This window comes from Equus quagga, chromosome 10 (genome assembly GCF_021613505.1).
Source record: "Equus quagga isolate Etosha38 chromosome 10, UCLA_HA_Equagga_1.0, whole genome shotgun sequence".
NCBI lineage: Eukaryota > Metazoa > Chordata > Mammalia > Perissodactyla > Equidae > Equus > Equus quagga.
Genome location: NC_060276.1, coordinates 31135137 through 31151115, shown reverse-complemented (window position 1 = coordinate 31151115; position 15979 = coordinate 31135137). Strand labels below are relative to the sequence as shown.

Sequence of the window (15979 nt, the reverse complement as noted above, 5' to 3'; positions counted from 1 at the left end):
CTAATGCTTACCATGTGCCAGGCTATGATCTAAATTTTCACTACACGTTAAATCATTTAAGCATCACAACAATTTATGAAGTAGTTATTATTATCTCTGGATGAGAAAACAGAGGCACAGGAACTTAAGCAACTTGCCCAGGGACACATGCAGCTAAAAGATTGTGGCGACAGGGTTTGAACCCAATCTGGCTCCAGAGCTCTTAACTACTCTGCAGTACTGCCTCTTGATGGAAAATTCAGTTCAGCAAGTATTGGCTTACTTCCTATACACTGTGCCAGTAGAAAATATAGTTCCTACACTTAATAGCTTACCTGTTCAACCAAAAACAGGATGTAGATACAATAAATGCTACAATACCTCGCATATGGAGTGTAAATGTTGTATGAAGGCATGAATAAGTATGGATCGAAATGAAGAATAGAGAACATAAGTGGTCCGAGACAGTTAATTAGCCTTTCTGAGTAATGTAGTCTACTATGAACAAGTGATTTGGGCGCTGGGGAGAAGCTGGTTCCATGTGTTCTAAAATAAGCAGGTTACTTGGCTAACGTTCAAATTCTAAATAGGTATGTGGGTTGTAGCTATTTGACCTGAACCAACTTTAAACTCCCTTGTGTTCTTGCATGATTTCAGTGGAGCTAGAATGAAAAAATTAACTTGCCTCTAATATTGTGAAATTAGAATTTATTAATACTTGGCGTTAATACTGTGAGGCTGACAGGAAGGGGATTCGTAAGTATTGTATCATTCTTTTGTCAGGGTGTTCTCTTTTTCTAGCAGGAAGTGTTATGACTTGCTCTCTCAAGTTGCGATTGTAAGAAGAATGTTGGGTTTCCAGATTGGCGTTCTGGGCGTGGGAGATTCCTTCTATTAGTGCTTCGAGAAAGAAACAGGTTTGCTCTCGTCTCACAGAAGGGTAACTATTTTAATATTATTTTATTAGGCTCAAACTTTTAGATTACTGAATATTTAAGCAGAAATTTACTTTGAAAATCTTGAAATTCTTATTATGTGTTTGGGTAGTTAAACATTTGGAGACACTTCCTAAATCTTATTTATTCATATAGAATCCAGTTTGTCTTAAGAGAAATGTTTGAAGTTTAGATGCTAATCTGTTCTCTATATATTCTGTCTTTTCTTTATTTGGGGACTATTTTAGGGACTTTGTACTTTTTTAAAATTGGTTTTGAAATTGTAATCATATGGCCGTACCTATCAAGTTAGAAATGGTTTAAATGATAGAAACTATTACTTTATGTCTTGGGTAAGGGGGAGGTGGGATTTTGAATGCCTTTGATCCCTGTTAAATTGTTTTTCAAAATTCTGTGAGATAGAAGTTGAGGTAGCTGTCATGAGAGAACATGTCATGATTAGATTGGTATTCTACTCTTACAGAATGACTTGTGACACAGTTGTCTAGAGTTTGTTTATACTTTACAAGATACATGCAAATCATTGGTGAAGAAAGTTTGGTAGAGTTGATATAACGTGATCATGATAGTGATTTACACTGCTCACAAACTCACCAGGGTTTGCCATCACTTGGCGATCATATAAGTTTTATTTTTCCTTGTTCCAATATAGCTAGTTATGTAAATCCTGACTCTGACATGAAGGTAACCTCTCAGCTTGGTTGTACTTAGTACACTCATATGAAGTAAAACAAGTGAAGTATAAAACAAAAGAATCTAGTTTTCTCAATTAACAGGTACTATATCTGAGCACATATAAGCAGGGTATATAACACTGCCGAGGCACTTTCAGAGACTAACAGGTAAGCTTTGCGCTGAGCTCCAAGTCTAAGCTGCAATTGTCTCTCTGGTGATTTTGAGTTGTACGTCGTAATATCTTGTTTTGAGTTGAAGCACGTTAACTAGTCTGATCTTGCCTTGTGATGTATGTATATACACCTGAAGATTGCCCTTGGCTTCGATGTTAATTTTCATAGGAAAGGAGAATGTGTGTGAAGGTTTATTAATTCATTCTTTAATTTTATTAGCAGCAGATTTATTTTTTCAAGAGTTATTCAGACATTTTTGGAAAGTGTCAAAGTTTACTTAGGAAGTATGGAAAAGATTAGACTTTTTAAAAGGAGAACACCCTGTTTCAATCTAAGGAGTTGTAAACCTTAGCTTTGTGAAGATGGGGGAAGGAGAGGTGTCATTTTGTTGTCTTTGGGTTTGCTGTAGTATTCTTCATTGCGGGAAAAGGGGCTTTTAGAACATGAGTAAGACGTACATTAAATATCTACAAAACGCTTGTCTGACAAGAATTTAAAGAATGTCTTCAATCTGACTGAATTGAATTGAATGTTTCTATTATTGGAAAAGTTATTAACTTATTTTTAAATAGCCATTGCTTTAAGATCTTATCTTTTTTTATCAAGACCAAAAGAGGAAAGGAAACTTTTACTTAAAATGGAGATATTTGATAGTCTTCCAGGAAATGACACAGGATTGGGCACCCTTTGGGGTTTAGGTGACTCATAGATATTGGTACTTAAAAAAAAAGATCAATTAGAATCTAGCTAGTGCTAGATTCTAGAATAGAATAGAGATATTTCCAGAAAATGAACTCATTTCTTAATAGCTATGTAGGGTGAAATCACGGGTTTGCTTTAAAATAATTCAGGAGACAGAGAGAACAGGGAGGGAGGGGAAAGGAGAGGGAGGACAAGAAGGGAGAAGAGACGAAGCACTTATGGGAAAATCCTAGCAAATGTAGAGTCTGGATGATGGGTTTATGTGCATTTGTTGTACTATTTCCTCTTACTTTTGTATATATTGAAAAGTTTCATTATAAAAATTTAGAGCTTTAGTTTGGGGCCATTTACATTTATTTCTAAACATTACTTTTATCTATAAATTGCAGATTTGTCAAAACATGATTTGTGCATAATGTGTATTATTATACAGGTGAAATGTGCTGCTTGATTGCCAAAATCGTTGCGAGGAAAAGCTGTTTCTGAAAAAAAACCTTTCTGTTTGACTTTCAGTTAAATTCAAAGGACTGGTTGCAAACATCTTGAAGAGTTTTTTCGTATCTTGAAGTATTAAACAAGAGTAGATAGTTAAAGCACGCTAACAGGCCAATTGCATGTGAGGAATGTGGGAACATTAATATGTCTTGACTGTTTTGTTCCCAGCTTTCTCTACAGAGCATGCATTTTTAAAACCGCATGAGACGGCTGTTTAGCCTGCATTGTGTTTAAGTCTGTTCACTTTCCCTACTTACCTCCATCAGAGTTTATTTATTCAGCAAACATTTGGTGGGTGTTCACTGTGAGCCGAGATACAAGGTCAAGTAAGATCCCAACCCTGCTTTCAAGGAGCTCACAGACTAGTAGAGGAGATAGAGGAGAGGTTGGTCATCAGGCACTGAAAGGGAGTTTGGGGTTAGCAGCTAGGACTCTATAGTGCATCTCCTTTAAAACAATACAAACGAAATTGAAGATGGCGTAATTAGTCGTTGTTGTTAGAGAAGTAGGAAGAGGGCTAAGAGAGCTTAGTTTAACTGTGCAGTCCCCCACGCGTGACTTTGCAAACAACAGCAGTCTCTGCTCCCCTGCTCTTTTCAAACCTTCCTGCCACTCTCCTGCGTCTGTAGGCATTGTTGGAGCAGCATACATGCGGGAGATAGCAATCCCTTTTTCATATTAAACAGTAACTAATGTTTGTCTTCTTAAAGTTTTTGGGTATATCCAAGGCAAAATTGCAATTATAGGTAGGCAGCTACTTGGAGTTGGGTAAAAGGTAGAGTTAGCCTTCAGTCACTGATAGAGCCTTCCAAAGTTCGTTTCTCCGTCGATTTGGAATTTGAAACATATTTTTCAGTAGGTAAGATTTTTCAGGTCACTTCACAAATGTCCCTGAAATGGTATACTATGTTACCTGAAATGAAATGGTTTTGTGTTCAGATTATTTTAATCTAAATGGATTGTAGAAGCATAGTTGCTAAATATATCCAGATTTCCGTTCCCTCAGCCAGTTGCTTTATTCTCTAGTCCCGAATACTGTATAACCTAACAGCATATGTAACACTGCCTCATGGGAAAATACTGTCGGTTTCATTCCGGGTTATCTAGTGATGTCCTCTTTAGTTTTACCAATTTGCGGCTGAAACATCAAGTAGAATTATCAGGAGATGTAGGCCTGAAAAGTATGCTGTACATGTCAACTATTGCTTTCATAGAAGTTTGCTCTCTGCATTGACTATAACAAGCAATTTTTAATAATGCTGAGGTGCGAGAATCACGAACAGTAAAATCCTTGACCCCTTTACCTTCTGCTTTAACCTTTCCTAAACTTTTAGGACTAGGCACCTGTGACAGGTGTGAGGACATTTAGGGTGTGACTCACTTGTTTTGACTTTCAGAGCAAGAAATCATTAAATCGAGAAAGATGCATATAACCTCTTAAGCTATTAAAATTACTCCTTTACTGAGATTCTGTTAAAATTTTCTCAAAGGAAGCAAACAAAACTCCAGGCTGCTTGCTCCTTGAGAAAAATCAGTTGTAATCGCTAAAATACTATGGGTACCATAGTGATGACTTATGCATGAAAAAAATCCTAAAATAAAAAGTAAGTCACATAGATACTTGAGTGTTTGGTTATGTTTATATTAACTTATTAGCACTGATACAACTGGAGTGGCTGTTCACAGTACTTCACATTTAAGAGGCAGAAATTAAGCAATATTAAATACAGTGAAGCAGAAGCATGTCATTCAGGAATGAATTTGCCACAAGAGAAGGTGAGGGGCCCGCCCAGCAGCACGGCAGTTAAGTGCACACATTCCACTTCAGTGACCCGGGGTTCACCGGTTCGGATCCCGGTGCGGACATGGCACCGCTTGGCAAGCCATGCTGTGGTAGGCATCCCACATAGAAAGTAGAGGAAGATGGGCACGGATGTGAGCTCAGGGCCAGTCTCCCTCGGTGAAAAGAGGAGGATTGGCAGCAGTTAGCTCAGGACTAATCTTCCTCAGGAAAAAAAAAAAAGAAGTGAGCATTTGTGTCCCTATTTTTAAAAAATATGACCTGTTTTATTGTCAGTACCCATTTAACACCAATGTTGTGAAGAAAGACCTTTTAGAACTCTAAAATATATAGTCTTTACTAAACCTCTTGCCTGTATTCAGTATGTTTTACACAATTACAGTTTTGGTGATTTCAGTTCAAGGATTAAATGAATCCCTTATCCATTAAGTAACGAAAACAAGTTAGTATTAGCTAGAGGGGTCACTATCTACATTTTCTGGCAACAGTTCATTCTCAATATCATGGTCACATGTGTTAGGAGCTTGTAAATTACTTTCCATAGGGTGTAATAGGCATGGGCCTTCTTTCCACAAAGTGATGTATAGCCTCTTTGCTTTTGTTTTTATGGTAAGAGTAGTTATTACCTCTCTCACACACGCTTTTTTACTTTTACATTTGCTGCACAGCTCTGTCTTGGGCAAAGTCACTTAACTACCCTAGACTCTTGTTTCTTCCCTAGCACAGTTTCAGTAATCATTGGGTATTGTGCATGCTGGGAATTATCACTACCCTTGAAACATTGCAGTCAGTTGGAACGTTTTTTGAGCCATGCCTCTGTACCCAGCATCCAGCAATGGATTATTATTGTGGGAGTATATGAGACGAAGATGAAGTTTAGACTTTGTTTTTGAGAAACAAACTATCTTGAAATAAGATTTGCAGAGCAAGTAGTTAAACAAGAACTTGTGTGCTGTTGATAGGAATGGTTCCCTTTTATTGGAGATTATTCTCTTTGACCAAATGTGCCCAGTGACCATCTGTGTGGAGGAGGCAGTTGAACTGAAGCAAGTAGGATGTCCCAGCCAGGCTGTCCTCACATGCACTTATATAACTATAGGAGAAAGTCTATAATTAAATTGCTAAATTTTGTGGCAAAATTCTAAATCCTGTGGGAGTTGAAGAGAAAGATCAACAGGGAGTGGAGTCATTGGGAAACATGGTTTGGGAGAGGATGAGGCTTCTGCTGAACCTTGAAGGTAGAGTAGAATTTGGATGGGGGAGAAGAAAAATAAAGAGGAGGTCATTATAAATGTGAGAGGTAGATACAGAGAGCCCTTAGTGGGACAGAAGGAAAGAGGAAGGGGGGGCAGGATAAAACAAAAGGTACTGATGTAGGAATTAGCAGGACATGTTCAGGAGGATGGCTGTGATCGAAAAGGTAATTTTGAGCGTTGTTGAAAGGTAAAACTGGTTAGATGTGACTAGTAGGACCACTCTAGAGAACGTGGAATATCAAGCAGAGATTAGGTCATCTGTTTAGACATAAGCAATTATAGTTTCTTAAAAGGGGACTCACATGGTCAAAATGATTGTGGGCGATATTTGATTCAAAAGATATTTATTGAGAATGCACTGTGTCCATGCATCGTACTAAGCTCTGTGGTCAATACGGAGATAAGTAAGCTGTATTTCTACTCTCATAAGTGTATGGTCTTGTTGGGGAAAGAAGTTCATTCAATAAGCCATTCTCAAAGAGGCACAGTATATAGCAAAATGGTTGAGAATACTGCCTTTGGTGTCGGGCGGACCTAAGATTGAGACCTGGCTCTACTCTCTAGCTGTGTGACTTTGAGCAAATTACTCAACTTTTCTAAACCTGTTTGCTCCTCTGTAAAATGGGAATAACAATATTACCTGGTTCATAGAGATTTTCTGAGAAGTAAATTACATAATGTATATATTTAGCACAGTCCATGTAAATAACAAGTGCTCCATAAATGTTAGCTGGTATAATATAAACTTACAATGATATGTTATTATCTTAATTATTATTATTATTACTACCTACTCTGTAGGCACTGTGAATAGTGGCTGGGAATATGAAGATGAGTGGGATATGGTCCCTTCCATCAAAGACCTTTATATAATAGTATTAAATGCTATCCTTGTGGTGACTATATTTTCTCATTCAAAAATTGGTACTTATAGTGTGACGGTAAAGCAAGATATCTAAAATTGGAGCTGTCTGAAAGAATCCAGCACTGGCTGTAATAAAGAAAACACACAGTTCTGTGAGAGTACTGGGAAGAGAGAGCTTTTATCTCAAGTGGGGACAATCTGAAGAGACTTCCTCAAAGATGCTTTTGAAGAGTAGATAGGAGAAGGGTGAAGAGCATTCCACTGGAGAGAACCACAGAGGAGAAAGAATGGAGGTAGGAAAATATATGGCGTGCTTGGGGATTAGGGTATCTTTATAAAGTGTGATTCAAGGGTGCAGTGTATGTAGTGGGAAGTAACATTGGCAAGATAGGCAGGTATCAGTACAGAAAAGTGTAGGGCCTTGAATGTTGTGCTTAAAAACTGGGTCTTTCTTTTGTATGGAATATATCATAGATCTGCTCTTAAGGAAGTTAGCAGTGTAAAGATTACATTGAAGGGAGACAAGACTGTAGATAGATCAGCTTAAAAGGCTTTTGAAATAGGCCAGACGGGAGGTGATGAAGGGTATGATAGAAGAATCCAGAGTGCTTAGTGATTTACTTCATCCTCCCTTTGTTTCTTGTGGTCAAACTGCAGTCTCAAATCTGTAAGCCCTGGAGACTGAGGAAAGGGGAAATTGAAGAGGAGACCTGATTTGGCAGGAGAGAGAATTGAAAAGGGGAGAAATAATGTGGCAATAAGTTCAGTTGTAGACACTTAGACTTTCCTGACTGGAGTCCTCCTCATTAACCTTCCTTCTGCCTTGGCCAGAGGGTCAAGACCAGATTTTGAGTGTAGCCCTTCAAAATTGGACCCCGACCTTCTGCTCCAGTTGTGTCTTGTCACAAACCCTAGGCACAGTGCTCCAACCACACTACCTTTCCCCAGCTCCAGAATATCATTTTCTCTTTATGTCTCTGTGCCTAGAATGCCTTTACAGTGATGTCAGTCAGAGGAATTCTACTTATGTTCTGAGATAAAGTTCAAAAATCATCTTCTCTGGAAAACCTTTCTTGAGGCCCACCACTCAGTAAATATGACTGTAATAGCATGAGAGCACTCATATTATGTCTTTGTTTTTCAATCTGTTTCCCCCAGTAGACAGTAAGCTCTTCGAGAGAAGAGGACTTTGGGTGCTAGTTCTCTATGTCTGCAGCACCCAACACAGTGCCAGGTACATCCTAAGCCTTCAATTAAGGCTTGACTGTAAATGAGTAAGTTGGTGAATATGGTAGACATTCAAGTAGAAATCTTCTAAAGTCATGGGACTGGAGTTTGAGTAATCACGGCAAGAGTAGGTGAGCTTTAGCTCAGAGTAGCGCACACCCATCTGGCCTGGAGACTAATGCTGTTGACGTACCTAACTAGGGAGGAGGCAGGGTGGCAGTTTCTGTTGGTCCAGGTAGGTTCCTGAAGAGTGGGTGTTCCAAAGCACGGCTTGTTTTGGACCAAGGAAGGTGACAAATACACTCTTTTGTTGACCACTGTTGAATTGTTCACACATAGAAGTGACTATGGCTTTTTTTAAATTTATAGTGAAATAATGTGTTCTTTCATGTTTTGTCCACCCTTTGTTGCTCTCTTCTGCATGACACGAGCTTCAGTACGTGTTGCCAAATCTCTGATTTAAGTAATCAGCCTTTCCCAGTTCTACTTACCGGGCATGCTAGCGGCTGGGAGAAAGTCTTTGGTGAATATCCTCTGCTTTTACGTTTTAGTTGCCTTTCGATTTCAGGAAAAAAATATGAAGTTCATACTATAATTATCCATGGATGAGTTTCCCAACGTGTGTGCCCTGCCTCCTGACCCACATGGTACTGAATGACACAGATTAGTAAATAGATTAGTCAGCTGCATTCCTAAGGTGAATTGCTTTAGGGGATGAAAACAGGCACCCCTCCTCATCTGCATCAAATTCCTTTCAGAATTTGAGTAATAGTTTCAGGTAGTTAATTGTAGCTACACCTTTCTCAGCAAAGATTTGTGTTCAGGGTTTAAGTATAGTTAAGTGAGCCAGTGGAGTGGTTTCATAATTGCCGTATTGTTAGTCAAACTCTGTAATTAGGGATGACTTCATAGGCATACGATTCCTCTATGGGTGACGCCCTGAATTCAGACCCAGTTGTACACCATATCCTTTTATGAAAAAACAAACAAACAAGGTTTTGTTTGCTTTTGTTTTATTCCCTTATTTGAAAATCTGTTTTCCTGTGCCTCGGATGTTTAGGGAGTGAGAGAGTTTGCTTTCTTCCTGCTGCTTTCCCTTTACAGAGGACGCGGCACAGGAGCTCCGGAGGAAGCAGAATTTGGGACGGAGCAAAGTGCTTTGCAGATGAGAGAATTCAGAAAAATGCAGAGATCTTGGGAGTTTTTATTTTTCATTAGCATTTCATTTGCTAAGTTTAAATGGAGGGAAAATATATATATATATTTTTTAACATCAGCGCTCCCTCTCTCTCTCTCTCTCCCCTCCCCCGCCCCTGTAAATAAAATTCACTTTTGTGGGAAGACAGACAGGGGAAAAGGACATATTTCAAAAGTCAGACTTTCTTATTGCCTGTCAATCACGTACTCTGAAATTAAGTTAAAAAAAGAAATTAAACTTTTATTCAGCAAATAATATTTACGTTTTACCTCTTCACCTTTTATTTTTCATCGCTCATGAAAAAAATGTGCACATTAGGAAGAATGTGACCATATTGAAAAGCTGTCAGCTGTTTTTAAAAGTGGTCCTGAAACATTTGAAGTAAAATTTGTATTTCTTTCTTTTACATCTTCTGGCTGCTCTTCAAGTTGTGTTTAGAAACTGGCCTTATGAAGGAGCCAAACTGAGTCATGGGTAAAAAGTGGCTGACGGGTTTTCTTTAGGCCTATCCTTCTTAAATTACTTCGACTAAAAGCTTATAATTTTTATATAGGAAGGACATCTATTATACTCTGTATTCAATGATTATAGGGCAAAGGGGATAACTTTTCATGTATCCCATTTAAAAATTTCTCAGTAGAACCTATGCCTTATATTTATATAGCCTCGCACAATTACTTAGGCATTCTTTTACTCGCCATTTTCTTTCATTAAGGATTTCAGGGTGTTGTATAATACTGTATACGTAATTTACCGTCTGCCCTCACATAAGCCATCTGTAATGTTCATGAGGACCCTGGGGAAGCAGGTACATAGTGTTATCACTATTTTCAAATGAAGAAACTGAGGCTCAGAGAGATTAAATAAACTTGCTCGTGGACACACTGCCAGGAAATAGCAGAGCCTGGACATTAATTGCTGTCTTGTGACTCCACACCCCCACCCCGCAGCCTCCCCATTACAGCACACTACGTCCTTGGGTGAGGCACGGCCGCTTGCTCCAGGTGCTCCGGATCGGGTGAAGTGTCTACAGGGCAGCAATGATGGCAAATCCTCTGTTTTGCTTCATAAGCCCCAGTCTGAATGTTTTAGTTGCTTTGAGAGAAAAAGACCCTACAGTACAATGACTGCCCCCTGAAGAGGAATAGAGCTTCCACAACGTTAGTGTGTAAAATTTTAATTTTTAAAAATCTGGACGTCTTGGGGCTGGCCCCGTGGCCGAGTGGTTAAGTTCGCGCGCTCCGCTGCAGGCGGCCCAGTGTTTCGTTGGTTCGAATCCTGGGCGCGGACATGGCACTGCTCATCAGACCACGCTGAGGCAGCGTCCCACATGCCACAACTAGAAGGACCCACAACAAAGAATATACAGCTATGTACCGGGGGGCTTTGGGGAGAAAAAGGGAAAAAATAAAATCTTAAAAAAAAAAAAAATCTGGACGTCTTTCCTAAGTTACTTAAATGTGATGTTTTCTCCCAAGATAGTGCTTAATTGTTTGATTTCCTTAAAGATACCGTCAAGTGCCTATGAGTAGTCTTGAGGACAAACCTTTTTTCATTTATAATGGGGAAACATCTGCATTAAATAGCTAATTTAAAAATCTTGATTTTTATCGACTAAAGCGTATACTGTGAGCCTTTCAAATTTGACTTTGTGATTCTCAGTTTGGGCTCAGGTGCTTCAGGGTAACGTTTATTTATTTACTTTCAAATAATTATTTAGGTAAATAAAATTGAGTTTATTTAACTGAGGGACTCCTAAATTAAACTATTCTGTTGTCCTGGACCAAAGCTGCCTGGAAATGTCGTTTTGGGGGAATATGCCCGCTCCAGCTCTTCTGTGTATTCTGATTCAGGCGTGCGTCTTAATGTCTCCTGTAGATGAAAAATCTGAGTTACAGGTGTAAAAGAAGTCATTTTAGGGTTTTATTAAGACAAGTTAGGGATAAGAAATTAGAAAAGTTGAAAGTATATCTTGTTTTTTTAAATGCTGTGTTATATTAATTTTATTTAAGTAAACCGGTGCCTTGAAATCATTTCTATGAGGTCTAAGTATTCCCTGATTTTGTAGGAAGAGCAAAAGTACTGCTTTCCTGGCCTACCTGGGGAGGAGTCAATAATCCTGAAACTCCAGAGCCTTTCCCCCTTCTACACTTTTTACTGCAGCCGCTAATTTACTTTGTGTCGAATTATAATTATTTACATGTTGACTTCCCCAGATTGTAAATTCCTTGAGGGCAGGAACTAGGCACATAACAGATGCCTAAAATATCGGTCAAATTGTGTGAGGATAGCAGTGTATGCGTGTTGAGGAGGGGTATGAAGAAGATGGAGAGAGATTTCTACCCCGCTCAGCCCTGCTGCCTGCACAAGGGAGACGCGGGAGAGAAGGATTTAGTCAGATCCACCGGTCAGCAGGGTTGGAGGCCGGGGGTGGGGGGGTATGTCCAGAGCCATCTCTGTCTAATTTTCTCTTGTATAGAAATGGTACAGTAGTATGAGAATAAAATCAATTGCCTTTTTTTTAAACTCACATACTTTAGATTATTACTCAGCAACTGCCCAAACTGGAAAGGACCTTTAGAGATAAAGGAGAGGCCACATGTTTTGGATTTTCTGAGATGGTCTCACTTTCAGACTTTCTGTGCCATTGTTCTACGTGCTATAATTCATGGACATGGGGAATAATTTCGTATTGAAAGCATGATTACTTAAAATATGCGTAAAGAAAATTGGAGTAAATCCCATATAGTATTTTTGTAATCAGAAATGTTGAACACTATATTGGTAAAATATAGAATACTTTTTAAAATTACTGCCATTAGGTTGCAGTTTAACTTACGAAAATTCAGTTTTTACTCTTAATATTTAAAATACCTGACTTCATACCTAACTGAAGATCTTTCTTTACCTTATAGATCCTGAAACTCCTCTGAAAGGTGTTTTTACTCAACTTAGCTACTGAGAAGTTGTCTGTCTTTAGTGTCATCTTAAAATCATAGGTAAGAAAAGTTTGTGAACAGGCAAATTTTGTTTTATGGTTTTTGTATTTTGTTGAGGAAGATTGGCCCTGAGCTAACATCTGTTGCCAGTCTTCCTCTTTTCGCTTGAGGAAGATTGTCACTGAGCTAACATCTGTGCCGGTCTTCCTCTGTTTTATGTGAGATGCCGCCTCAGCATGGCTTGATGAACAGTGCTAGCTAGGTCCATGTGGGATCCGAACCTCTGAAGCCGGGCTGCCAAATCGGAGCATGTGAACTTAACCACTATGCCACTGGGCCGGCCATGTTTCATGTTTTTTAAAAGTCTGTTTTTATTTAATTTTTTAAAATACCAGTCATTGTGAATGTGTATTGCATTATGGTGGAAACTTAGCTAATAGTATCATATGGTCATTTTAAAACTTCTCAGAGATTTGAGAAACCGGAGTTTGAATTCCAGTTCTGTGGTCCCTCTGAACCTAAGTTATCTAGGAAGACAAAAGGAGGTAAGACTATTTACCTCATCAGCCTGTTGTGAGGGTTCAGGAAATTAATATGAATATGAATTTATCTAATGTAGTGCTTGGCACATAGTTGTTGAATGGGTGAGTTTATTAAAGTACTCTTTTAGTGAGTGCCTTACTGTGTGCCTGGGCCTGTGATAGGTTCTAGAGATGACAGCTATGACTGTGAAAAGACAGGTGTGGCCCAGCTCTCTCTTGAGAGCCTCTCTGTACTGAGTATTAGTCTGAATGGCAAAATGATGAGTTGGTGAGTAGTTTTTTAGCTTTTAATAAAAATGTCTAAAAGGGATAAATGTAAGATCTCAAATTTGTGTTTTGTATAGTTTGTGAAATTTAACACATAGAATACTTTTTTGAAAAGGCAACACATTTAGGGCAGTGAAACTGTTCTGTCTGGTACTTTGATGGTGGAGGTATGTCATTATATATTTGTCAAAACCCATGCTATGTACAACACCAAGAGTGAACCTAATGTGAACTCTGGCCTTTGGGTGATAATGATGGGTCAATGTAGGTTCATCACCTGTAACAATTGTACCACTCTGGTGGGAGGTATTAATAATGGGGGAGCCTATGTGTGTGTGAGTGCAGGGGGGTGTATGGGAACTGAATTCTCTGTACGTCCTGCTCAGTTTTGCTGTGAACCTAAAACAATTCTAAAAGGTAAAGTCCTTAAAAAAAGATCAAAAGAGAGAAGAAAACAAAGCCAAAAAAGGCAACACACAATCGTTTTCATTTCCTTCTGTCCCAAAATTGTTAATAGGTTCGTTCATATTTGGGGATCATCCATTGTGATACAGACCACTTTTCTTTATTGCAAGGCTCAGTAAAATTTCTCTGTGAAGGTCCAAATCATAAATATTGTGCGCCAAGAGGCAAAAACATCAAGAATGTTGTATTGTTTAATATCAAGGATAAAATATATTATTTCCACAAATTTTTACTGACAAAATTCAAAATATAATAATAATTGAGTACTTTGTTTTGGAAATATAGATCTACTGATGAGAAGAATGGAATTCTTTTTATTCTGGCATAACATTTCACTTAATTGGGGTTCAAAGTTAATGTGCCTTATCATCAAAATTGACCGCAAATGTTTATCTGTAAAAACCAACAAAAACAAGCGGTGGTCCAGATTGTGGCCCATAGGCCATAGTGTGCCAACCCCTCTCTGTTGATTAAATAGGTAAAATAGGACCAAATCTCAAAGGGTGTAAACTCAAATAATATAATTAGTTCTGTGCATGAGGCTGTGTTCATTAGCACACACTGTGTGTATTTCTATATCAAAGCCAAATAGAATTTGTTTTCGTTGCCTCCTTCTTTAATGGGAGTGACTGATAGGTGTTAGGATGCTATTTGAAAATCAGTGTTTTCACAGTGAGTGATTTTAATGTGGCCTAATGGAAAAAATGGTAACAATGTGAGGTAATGGATGTTCACTTACCTTATTGTGGTAACCATTTCACAATATATATGAATATCAAATTATCGCGGTGTTCACCTTGCTTTCACAATATTATATGTCAATTATATCTCAATAAGGCAGAAAAAATGGAAATAGCCAGTAAGATGGATAGATGGATGGATTGATGGATGGATAGATAGATAGATAGATAGATAGATAGATAGATAGATAGATAAAGGCTTAATGGAAAAGTTCTATTTTACATGAATCTTTGGTCACATAATTTTGACTTTTAGTTTTGAAACATATCACCAAGAATTTCTATTATGTGTCTCTTTCGTGTCATTGTTGCGTACCTTGGCCCTTCCTTACACTCTTTGAACGTAATATAAGATGTTGGCCTCAGAAGGAAGATTCAGAAATATTTTTTTCTGAATAGTTTTTGGTAAAAGATGACTTCTCATCTTTCTTTTATTATGGCTGTAGCTACAAATGTGGGAACCTATTCAGAGGTTTTAGTAGTTTACATTTCTGTTTAAATTATCCCTGAGATGAGAATTTCGCAGGAGTGACTATAATATATTCATCCCCCAAATTTTTGAAAGTCTTAAACCTTTTTGGTTTCTCTTTAGATCTTCTTTAAATGGATGAGATGGCTACCACTCAGATTTCCAAAGATGAGCTTGATGAGCTCAAAGAGGCCTTTGCAAAAGTTGGTAAGTAATTTTTGTAGTGTAACTATAGTAAAGCAATCTTTAGCCCTAATCAAAATTATTACTCTAAAACCTTAAATGAATGGTTAATCATGAACCTTAGGGCAAGATAGTTAAATTGGTGGGATAAAGTTTTAGAAGTTATGCTTTAAACTGTATTAGTTCTGATTATATCTACTATCTATTATGGTCAGAGGTTTTTAGTCCAGGGTCGCAGTCCTTAACTGGGGGCTGCTGTGGCTCCTAAAATTTTTAGACAAACTGTGTCGTTATAGTATTTAATGTATCGTATTTTCTGAGGAGAGGATTTGGAGCTTTTACCACACTCTCAAAGGGATGTGTGACCCCTGAAAATGTTAAAACCCTTGGCTTTATTGCCTTTTTCATGGATTCTGTGCCTTTGGATAAAGGCGACTGTTCTACCTTCTCACGTTAAACTAAAGCATCTGGCTAAGATGGAGAGGCAAAGCATGCCATTTGGTTTATCCTTTTAACATCGTATAACATGTCTTAGAATTTAGTAGCTTTGGAAGCAGTTTATAGTATTTACGTTCCAAATTTCAGTGCTCAGGTCAAGTCAGTAGAAGATAATGAGAAAACAGGGTAAGAACTGATTATTGATGTATGTATAAGTCAACATGTGCTTAGAGAGGTAGACTGTGTCACTATTTGGTATCTCCTTGTTTAAAGCATATAAAGTTAGATCATAATAATTTGTTATTTAAATCAGAATCTACTCTTTGACCTATGTGGAAAATCAACATTTTCTCTGAAGGCATTTAGTAGTAACAGCATGTATTGGGACAGCCAGAGTGACTATTCATAATCCCATCAGAATTCTAACTAGAAAAAAATCGAATAGTCCTAAATCTAACACAATTTTGTGTGTCTGTATGAAAAAAGGCAGTCGATTAATTTACCATAGATACCACTTACTGTAAGAAGGGTACTACCCAGTCTGATATTAGATTGACTATGAAAAAATAGCAGGTGAATTCTTGGTTGCAAGATTTTTAAAATATCATT

At 38.1% G+C, this 15979-nt stretch overlaps 1 protein-coding gene across 5 annotated transcripts in view; it reads left to right on the top strand.

Annotated features, from left to right (window-relative positions):
- Positions 1-15979, top strand: part of PLS3 (plastin 3) — a 73386-nt gene that overhangs the window by 24925 nt on the left and 32482 nt on the right. The window contains exons 1-3 of one of the 5 annotated variants that reach the window (XM_046673132.1): positions 772-919; positions 12243-12326; positions 14873-14956. In XM_046673132.1, the coding sequence (XP_046529088.1) occupies positions 14884-14956 (73 nt within the window). In that variant the 5' untranslated portion in view covers positions 772-919; positions 12243-12326; positions 14873-14883. Of the gene's footprint in view, positions 1-771; positions 920-7002; positions 7196-12242; positions 12327-14872; positions 14957-15979 lie in introns of those variants that run through there. The other 4 variants (XM_046673133.1, XM_046673131.1, XM_046673135.1 and 1 more) reach the window with 4 other exon arrangements.